The sequence below is a fragment of the Pempheris klunzingeri genome, chromosome 19, assembly GCF_042242105.1.
Source record: "Pempheris klunzingeri isolate RE-2024b chromosome 19, fPemKlu1.hap1, whole genome shotgun sequence".
Lineage (NCBI taxonomy): Eukaryota > Metazoa > Chordata > Actinopteri > Acropomatiformes > Pempheridae > Pempheris > Pempheris klunzingeri.
This window is the reverse complement of record NC_092030.1, coordinates 721,708-732,500: the sequence shown is the minus strand read 5'-3', so window position 1 is coordinate 732,500 and position 10,793 is coordinate 721,708. Positions and strand designations below refer to the sequence as shown.

At 46.5% G+C, this 10,793-nt stretch overlaps 1 protein-coding gene across 1 annotated transcript in view; it reads right to left on the bottom strand.

Annotated features, from left to right (window-relative positions):
• Positions 1-10,732, bottom strand: part of mrrf (mitochondrial ribosome recycling factor) — a 15,343-nt gene extending 4,611 nt beyond the window's left edge. The window contains exons 1-4 of the mRNA XM_070850607.1: positions 10,618-10,732; positions 7,718-7,885; positions 7,449-7,601; positions 2,497-2,615 (exon numbers count right to left, since the gene is read on the bottom strand). Of these exons, the coding sequence (XP_070706708.1) occupies positions 2,497-2,615; positions 7,449-7,601; positions 7,718-7,883 (438 nt within the window). The 5' untranslated portion in view covers positions 7,884-7,885; positions 10,618-10,732. The remainder of the gene's footprint in view (positions 1-2,496; positions 2,616-7,448; positions 7,602-7,717; positions 7,886-10,617) is intronic.
• Between the last annotated feature and the right edge of the window lie 61 nt (positions 10,733-10,793).

The window sequence follows — 10,793 nt, the reverse complement described above, 5'->3', positions numbered from 1 at the left end:
TCTACCCCGCTCCCCCTCTCGACAGCTCCTTCTGGCCTTTTTCCCGCTGGGGGAACGAAATGGCAGCGAGATTAAAGGAATGTATTTGTGTGCATTAAACTAATTCGTGAGGTTTCTTCCTTTGCCTCTGGTCCATCTCTCTGACTGCCGGGCTGATAGATTCGGCTCATACCTTTGTTTGATTGTTCCCAGCATCAAATTCATCACCGCGTTCCCTCTCCGACGGTTACGGAAAAAAACCGAGCGGAATTTCTCTGGAAAAGGCCGGCAGGTTCTGGTTAGCATGTTGGAGAGGAGGAGAAATTACACTGAAGTTTCACATCAAACGCTGGACGGCCAGTTCAAAGCGAGTGGAGAGGAATGTGTGTGTGTGTGTGTGTGTGTGTTTAAAAGAGGAGAAAACACTTTATGAACAAAGTGGTGGGATGCTTTAACACACACACACACACACACACACACACACACCAAACGTCCTCCTGATGGAAGCATGCTGGTAGCTGCTGCTGGTTCCACTGTGTCTTCTCTTAATGAATGAATGGAAAACAATGGCAGGGCGTCTGGAGTGCCTGGTAATGGATAGGCATCATTATAAGCCTATTAGCTCTGGGTACTGAGGGCTCACCTCTGTGTGGGACGTGGCTAACGCAGGGCACGACAGGGTAGCGTGTGTGTTGTCAGTATGTGTGTGTGTGTGTGTGTGTGTGGTCCGTGGTTGGAGTTTCTGGGAAGGAAACGGATTCATCGAAGGAGCGTTCGGCCTGATTCAGGTTGAGGACGGGAGCTGCAGATCTGAGATGCTGATAAATACTTTTAGATTTGCATGTTGCTTCGTGACATCAGCAGGAGGGAGAACACAGAGGTGTCCCCTCGGGTTCACAGGAGGGGAAGAAGGGAAGCAGACGAAGGAGGAGGATGCTGCTAAAACTGACAGGTGGTTCTCTTAAAGAACAAACAGCTTCTGAATCGCATGTTTATAAAGTCTGATTATTATCTGTGAACACTTGGAAAGGTCCATCTGCAGACAGACGGGTCTCTAAACTCTGGAAATGGTTCCAGAATCATTCTAAAATGACTGATTTTAATGTTTAAAAAGTCTAAAAAGCAGCACATCTGTCGCTCCACCACTTTGTTCCAGACTGAAACGTCTCAACAACTGAGGAAAGGACTGGCTCTACTTTTTGCACAGATGCTCATGGTCCCCTGAGGATGAAGCCACCAGCAGTTTAAATATTTTCACTAATAATATTTGGCACATACATGTTCATGGTTCCCAAAAGATGAATTGTAACGACTCTCATGATCCACTGAACTAAGTGCAGAACTCACGTCGGGTCTTTCAGCCTCACCTGCACACGTGATTATTGCTAATTAGGTGAATATGGTCCAAACATTACGCCTGCTTAGCGTCAGCATGCTAGCGCTGCCATTGGGAGCATGTGACATCAGTGTTTAGCTCGTTTAGCTCAGCTCATTTCTATGTTTCTAGATTTTAGATTTTCATACTAAAGCTCTGAGCTTGTGTCGTGCTGTATATATGAACATTACAATGTTTACTAGGAGGAATTTATCACCTCAGCTCTGCACTTTACCTTCATTTTGTGTGGAAGTCGCCGTTTTTTGATGCTTTTAAAAAGACGTCTTAGTGTTTGTGACCCAGTGCCTTTTTAGATCGGATGTTGTTTATGTTTGATTATAGTTTCTTTTTGCTGTTTCTATGGTCGGATTTTCAACTATTTTGACTGTTATGAAGCACTTTTTTCTGAACACCCCAGCGCTTCACTACACTATGTTTATGTACCCAGAGACGTTCCTCCGTCCTGAGAAGAGGAGCAGGTCTGAAGCAGCTCGTAGGTGTACGTCCGCTGAGCGGCTCGTGAGATCAAAGAGAGGTGAGTGAGTGTGGATATGTGATTGGATAATGTCGTGTTAAATGCTAAAACAGCACATTTAGATTTTCCAGACCACCAGAGAGCCGGGCCACTGAAAATGTGAGTCTCCCCAGTGGACGAGGTTTCTCTCTGGAGCTCTGATTAGTACAGTGCTGCATCATCTAGGAGGGAGAGAAAAAAGAAAAATAATCCATTCCTTCCTAACCTGGGGGTAAAATGAGGTCATTTCCTTTTCTGTGACAACTCACACGCAGACATAACCACATCTCGACGCACGCACACACAGAGCTCGGGTTTTTGTTGCTATCTTTCACCCCAGAACAAAGGGCTCCCCGAGTGATCAATCAATTAGCATCTGTTGGCGAGAGGCAGGCCGGCTGCTCGGGTTTCACCGGCACGGGGAGGCGGACTCAGATCTGGTCTGGCTCACACTGGACCGTCTATCTGTCTGTGCCGGGGATTATTTTTACTGAGCTTTTAGTTACTGCATGCTCGTCTGCATGAGACAAACAGATACAGCGAGGAGGAACCTGTGTGTGTGTGTGTGTGTGTGTGTGTGTGTGTGTGTGTGTGTGTGTGTGTGTGTGTGTGTGTGTGATCGTCTTACCTCTGGGAAGCTGCTCATGTTGACCATAATGAGCTGAGGTGACTTCATGGAGATCTGACCCAGCTGGTTCAGAGGAAACTTCCCGTCCTGAGTCGTCACCACAATGTGATCCAGAGCTCCTAAACACATCGTCCACACAGATCTAATTATTTATTCATCGTATTCATGTCTTCACTTTCAGAGACAATTCAAGGCGTCATTTCACTGCTGCACCGTTAGTGCATCTGTGAATACCGAGGCTTTACAGGCTGCATGTGAACTTTATTTCACTTCATTCAAGCTCAAGGTCATTTTGTAGTTTTATTCATAGTTTACCGTCGTTTTTTGATAATAAAATTCATTGTTCATCTGCAAAATGTCTTTAAGACGGACAGACAGACAGACAGACAGACAGACAGAGGGACAGATGGATGGAGGGACAGATGGAGGGACAGACAGTCTGAGTCCGACAAAAACTGAAAATGTTCAGAGCACTCCATCTCTCCCTCGACCCCCTCACTCCATCCGTCCACCCCTCTCCCTCTCCTCCGTCTGGCTAACCTCAGACGCAGTTGTTTCCTTCTTCTCCACCTCTGCCTTACATCACTGCCCCCCCGGCTCACCCGGTGGGGTGCTGGTCTGTGTGTGTGTGTGTGTGTGTGTGTAAAACTGGTGTGAAGCGGAGGTGAGCAAACACTGTGATTCGGTCTATAACATTATTTTATAAAACCCAAACCAAACACAGACGTACCAGAGGTTACATGCAGAGGAAGGATTTCAAAATAAAAGCCTGGCATGATGCGATGCATTGACGACCTTTATTTAAAGGCCGCAGCCCGACTGAATCAATGTCTCTCTACCTGTCAGTTACTCTGTCTGCCTCTCTGACCTTAAACATCCACTCTGAGCCTGCCTGTCCCGCCGCCCGGCTCCCAGTACCTACAGACCGTTCACGTCCACATCTGTGACCTCCTGCCTGTCCGTCTTTATTACCTCCGCCATGACAGTGAGCACCTACACGCCTGCGACTACTTTAGGAGGACGGACGGTCATTTCTCTAACCACAAAGGTGGAGGGTGACGTAACAGGGCAAAGACAGATGATGGCTGAGAAAGCCTTTTGTCAGGACGTCACATTCACTGATAATAATAAGATATATAAATGTACTCTAGACTTTGTTCATCTAAAAATCATTTGTTTTTGACAGCAAGCTACTCATTTGTGGTTCCTACGCATTCTGCAAAGTCAAATTCAAGCACTTTTACCAGAAGAGTCGAAACAGCCAGACTACAGCCAGACTACAACCAGACTACAGCCAGACTACAGCCAGACTACAGCCAGACTACAGCCAGACTACAACCAGACTACAACCAGACTACAGCCAGACTACAGCCAGACTACAACCAGACTACAACCAGACTACAGCCAGACTACAGCCAGACTACAACCAGACTACAACCAGACTACAACCAGACTACAACCAGACTACAGCCAGACTACAGCCAGACTACAACCAGACTACAACCAGACTACAACCAGACTACAGCCAGACTACAGCCAGACTACAACCAGACTACAACCAGACTACAACCAGACTACAGCCAGACTACAGCCAGACTACAACCAGACTACAGCCACGCTAATAACCTCCAACACCGAAGTTACCACATTAAATACCAACTTTACAGACTGTTCACACCTTTTCCAGGATGAGCTGAAACACTGAAGCACTCACACAAGCAGCTTTTCAAAGAGCACATTTTCAATCTTTTCCAGCACCTTACAGCTCAAATCAATTCATTATTATATTATATTAGCAAACTATTCAGTCACATAGTGATTAATTATACTAATGCAGCTACATTTCCAAGCACTTTTCAAACCTTTAAATATTAGAACTAAAGAATTTTAAACTTGATTTACTAAGGATGTACTAGTCGATATTCATTCATTCATCAGTGTGTGGTCTAACAGGCACTGACTTTCCACACACACACACACACACACACACACACACACACACACACACACACACACACACACACACACACACACACACACACACACACACACACACACACACACACACACACACACACACACACACACACACACACACACACACACACACACACACACACACACAGGCCGACTTCAGCTGGAGGCGTGACCTCGACCTCGGGGGTGTCTGTGCTGCAGAGCCTGAAGGCGTATCATCACCTTTAGCTGTTGCTATGGCGACCTGTTTATATCCAGGAGTTACGGAGTAACATCAGCATTCGTCTCTGGTCGTGTTTCAAGGCATCTGCTGACTTTAAGTCCAATCTCCACCTCGCTTGTGGCTCATTCTTAAAGGAAATATCTGGCTCTTCTCGCACAGCTGGTTTTTAAGAGTTTTCTTGCTGAAAACTGCTGCCTGTGTGAAAAAGACCGGAGGAGCGAATAAAACAGTAAAGTTTTGGTCCGTAAAACCAAAATAATGTGCTGAAAGATGCTAAAACAGGGGAGTCAGGTGATAATTATCTGTGCTATCATCCAAGTAGTCACTAGATCCATTCTGAGTATTGATTATATCAGCTTTAATGAGCTGTGCTGAACTCTAAACGTAAGGAAAAACAATCTGTGGTTTCAGGGGGGTTACGTCACCAAAACTTTGGCCAGGAGCAGCGAGTGGAGCGAACAAACTAAAGCGTCCTCCTTAGAGGTGCTGTTGGGTGGATGTGTTAGTTTTGGATGGAGCCAGGTTAGCGGTGTCCGGCTGCCTCCAGGCTTCGTGCTAAGCTAATCAGCTGCTGCCTGCAGCCTCACATCGGTGTTTTCATCACTGCACGAATGTCGAACTGTTCCTTTAAGCTCCAACAGCTCTTATCTTATTGGTGCCTGCTGCTACCTGAAGGTAGCCAGGACTGTTGTTGTTGTTCAGCGTCTCCGTCCGCTCCGTTTAATGAGGTTTCCATGGAAACGGAGCCAAATTCAGGCCAGATCGCCATCTGTGACCAACCACAACATGGCGGTCAGAGCGCTGATCCAGTCTGTCTGCGTCCATCTACGACACACACACACACACACACACACACACACACACACACACACACACACACACACACACACACACACACACACACACACACACACACACACACACACACACACACACACACACACACACACACACACACACACACGCTCATGAGCTTAATGAGAGCCAGATGAGAGTTTCAACAACGTACACACACACAGACACACACAGACACACACACACACTTTCGGACAGCTGACGTCATTCCGTTCCACCATCTCATCTCTCCTGTCAGCTCTAAGTCCTGCTGCCTCCCTGGATTACTGTGCAGCTGGACAGAAGAGAGGAGGATGGAGCCGGGAGGGACGGAGGGATGGAGGGGGGGGGCAGGGAAGATGACGGGATGGAGGGATGGAGAAAAAGATGACAAGAGTTGGATGGAGGAATTAGGAGAACTCTGAGAACAAATGTTTCCCTGTAGGTCAGTAAGATGTTTGAGTTCAAAAGGATGAGACTGAAAATATGATGCAGCCAAAATCTAAAGCTGGGAAGAGTTGGAGGAACAGAAGAGATGGATAAAGAAGTGATGAATGAAGCTGAGGGGAGCAGGACACGGAGGAGAAGTCTGCACATGCTGCAGATCAAACATCAGAGAAAGCTCACACACTTTATGTCGCCCCCCCACACCACCCCCCCGAGCCCGACTCCCATCTGTCAGAGCCCAGGAGCAAAGGGTCGGGACCTGGATGTGGTCGGGACACAGAGGTCAAACTGGGGCTCGCTCTCAGCCCCCCGGCGCTCCGTCAGGTAAACGCAAGAGAGAGCCAAAGCTGCTCAGAGGGGGGGGGGGGATCCAGAGGCCTCAAACAGGGGTGGTCAAATTCAAACACTTTCAAGGTGCCTAAATCAACCAAATGCAAAACTACAAATGCAACTGTGAAGAATCAAGAGGATTCCTTCACACCCACAGCAATCAGCGACTTTACTGGAGCTCTGTTTATTTTACCAGCTGCTCATTTTCACTCCGACTGATCAGGACTTCTATCTGCTGTGAGACGCCAGGAGAAAACAAACATGTATGATGACGGGACTGTTTCATCTCTAATATGAAACGATTTTAGGTTTACATGAGTGATTGTGTCATTGAAGCAGCAGACGGGGGAAAATCGAGCATCTTTCGAGGACTAAATCTCAATTCAAGCTTTTCTCGCCTGTGAAAATGACTAAAAATAAGTCTTTTCCAAACTCTCAAGACGAGAGCACGAGTCCTGCACGGGCAAACGGTAACGAGAGCTTGGCTGAACTACTGGACACCTGTTAAACTGTAGAGCTGATCACCTTTCTGGTGACCGTTCAGTTTTGTTTGTGAGGGTCTGAAAGGAGTGAGGAGATGCAGATATTTTCACTGACTGTAACTGACTAAAATTAATCTCCTGAATTGGCAAAATGAACCTGCTGCTGTCGGGTGAACGTGTTCTCTGCACGCCCCGTGTGTCAACATGCTAAATCTTTTAGGGCTCCAACTAATCATTAGTTTTATCCTGCATTCATCTGCAGATTAGTTTCTGTATTGATTGTGCGGTTTATTAAATGTTAAGTTCTCAGGAATCAAATTGTTTCCAATAAAACCCAAAAATAATCAGCTACAAATGATACAAAGCTGCAATAATCGATTTTCAAAATATCAGATGATTAATCACTTCCATCCATCGACTGACAGATTCGTCGTCTAAACATTTGAGCTGCAGAGAAGCGTTCAGACACACGGCCTGCAGCTCTGAGTGTGACTTCACTGAATGTGGACGGGCAGCAGTTTCCAAAAAGAACCCGAACCACCAGATTATTTGACCCTTCCTGAATGATCTTACTGAATGGGAGGAGTCTGAACACGGACTTTGGGTTCTTTGGGGGTCTGAATTTGAGTGAGAGTGAGAAACGGAGATAGTCTGAATACCTGGAGAGGTTCGGATGCTGAGGTTGCGAGTGAAGTCATCTTTGAGCGCGCTGAGAACAGCCGTCATCTCCCCCTTCACCTCATCCAGACTGATGATGTCCTCCACCAGAGCAGAATTAAGATTCACCTTAGCGGCCGGGCCTTTTGCCTTGGCTTGGCAGAAGAACAGAGAGGGAAAGAGGAGAAGCACTGAGACTCATACCTAAGATGAATAGTATCTGCTCACGTCAGCCAAACACTCTGAACATCTCTCACATCTCCTCACTGACCTTTTGCCTTCTTGGTGGCGTAGAGCCGGGCGCACGCGGCAGGGCGGCAGGGGCTGCTGGGACGCAGACGTGGAGCGCTGACCCTGGAGGTGGCGGCGAGGGGGGGCCTGACCTGGGACGCCAGGGAGCGGCAGAGCAGTGGACCCAGCAGCTGCTTTAAAGCCATGACTGATGACAGAGAGAAGAACAAAGTTTGGATGAAGAGCGTTTGATTAAAGGCTGGTTGTACTTGTTGAAATGAAGTAATAGCTCAGATCAGCCAGCAGGAGGTAGGCCTACTTCTTCTTCATCTATGTTCTCACTTGTGACAAAAGGAAAGAACAGAACCAAGGAGATCTCTTCCCCGTCTACACTCAGGTGCCACTTATGAGGGACACCTGGCTAAAACTGATGCAGCGAATCTTCCTTCATGAAGATGTTCAGTTCTGGTTTAAATCAGGTCAGAGGATCTAGTCTGTGGTGCTCTTCAGCTGGTTTTACAGATTTCTAAATAAAAAGGACTGAAGGATAACGTCCACCGCAGACATGTTGGCATGTCATGGCAGGAAGAACGCCGGTGTAATTAATAACATTAATACAATAATGCATTCCAGTTGGGTAAGCTAGTTCCTGGCCCTCAGGAGAACATCAGTAACCACATCTCCTTCACCTGAGCTGCTCCTGCTGGACCGAGTCAAAACATCTGCAGGAAACAGGGACTTTTACTCTCTGACGGACCAACTGGTCTACACTTGAAACTATTCACCCTCTATCACAGAACACAGAGAGGGAAGCCAAATCCTCACAACAGCTGGAAGTCGGAAATGTTTGGTATTCCTGAAGATATTTGCTGATTACCTTTCTGCTGACTGACACCACTTAGATCACAGACTGGGCCTTTAGCCAGAGTTCCTCCAACAACAGAAAGTACCACATTATTATCACTCCAAGTCTCAAACATGCTTTCTGTCTTCTTTTCACACACTGTGACTGTGGGACAGATCTGCTGTTTGGGCATTCCTGGGGGGGGGACCTCCCATTCAGAAATCACACAACAATACGAGAGCAGCCGCTCCTTTTCTACGGACGAACCACCTCCCACCTCGCAGAGCAGCTCCCATCTGTGAACTGTGCCGCTGAACCTCGGCGTGCACACAAGTTACAGACAAACACGGAGGTACGGAAGCCCACAGGCACAAACACACACTGAAGCTCTTTCACTGCCAGTGACTGTGAACAGCTCGCAGCGTACGTGTGTGTGTGTGTGTGTATGTGTGTGTGTGTGACTGTGACTGTGAGGAGAAACACACCTTACACACAGAGACAGTCTGGTTACACATCACAGCAACTTTCCTGAAAAGCCATTTCTTCTGTAAAATACTAAAAACGTAGGAATTATATCCAGTTTGATGTTTCTCATCCAAGGAAACTCATTTAAATATCGACAGATTTTTTTTACCATCTGGATCACTGAATTGAACAGCTGTGAACAAACAGCTGTTTTCAAACCATCAAAAGTTTCAGAAAGCTCATTTTAAATTCATTAAAATGCATGTTGTCGGCTCAGTTAAATCAGAGCTGAAAACACGATACGGTTTGCTGAGGCTCTCCAGTGAATCAGATACATAACTCCATAACTAGTTATACACTCACTTGCTTTCATCTTATCTTTTTATTCTCTTTTAGATTTTAGTTTTTCTCTGTCCAAATCTTCACATATTTTACGTCCCTGTAAGGCACTTTCTGTTGCCTCGTGTCTGTATTGTGCTACATGAATAAACAAAGTCATTTTGCCATAAGACAGACGAACCTCGGAGCTGTCGTTGAGAAAATACGATAGAATCGGCCTTAGTTAACCCAACCTGTGTCTTTTCACCTGTTGACTGTAAACTCCTCCACAGGTCATTCAAAGCCTAGAAACTCCAGCTCTATTAACCGAGATCCAAACATATTCCAGTGGCATTATTTAGGCTAGACGGCGGACCACCACCTACAAAACAAACCCCTGACAGGCATCGATGGCTGGCAGGTTTCCTGACAAGCTGATATGATTGGGAGCCGTGTGGCAGAGCAGACGGGCTCAGATGTGGGACGGTGATGGATGTCCTTACAGTGGAAGTCAAGCAGAAAAGGTGAAGCACAGGTGTTCAGTGGGATACTGTAGCCTCATATCCTGCAGACTACACACACACACACACACACACACACACACACACACACACACACACACACACACACACACACACACACACACACACAGAGCAGCTGCAGACACACCCTCTCCTGAGCCCGCATCATCTCTGCTCTGCACACTTTACAGTGAGATCACACAATAATACAGCAGAGTATCTGATAAGACTGTCTGCAGCACCAGGGCTGCACCTTCATGTTCAATATTAACATCTCTAGTATTTTTAGGTTTAACTTTCTGGCCTATTTAGTCCAGAAAATGGAAACACTAACTTGCTAGAGCCCATGAACACATGGTGAAATGACTTTTTCTGTCCAGTTAACAGCCAAACACCAAAGCTATTTATCTCACAATGCTATAAAACAGAGAGAAGCACATTTAGAAAGCTGGAGCAGCACCTGTTTCACACCTTTACTTGATTAGTGACGTCTGAGATAACAGATATCTTTAAATGTCGACATCAGAAGGCTTTTAGGTAAAATAACTGGATTAGTGGCTGGATTATTACCGTGAGGAGACACAACATTATTACCAACAGCACATATTTAAGGTGACTGCCTGCTTTATGTAAGAGAGGCTGTGTGAAGGTCGGTGTGATGTTCATACAAGCATAAAACACACACAGCGATAAAAGACAACCAACAACCCCGCAGCAGCTAAACCAAAACCTGCCGTCAGTTTCAGCTTCAACCCGCCGCTGTGAATGAGCCCAAACAGCTCATTTACTTACTCAGTTTCAAGTTTACAGCCTTCACAGCAGCATGCTAGCTAAGGAAGAGCCACATTTGACATCTTTGTCGTCATTATCGAGCGCTTACATTTTTGTGTTTGAAACGTTGTTTGGGGTATACCGGACGGGCGGGGTTTCCTGCCTGAAGCATCAGAGTAAACAGAGGCAACCGCCGC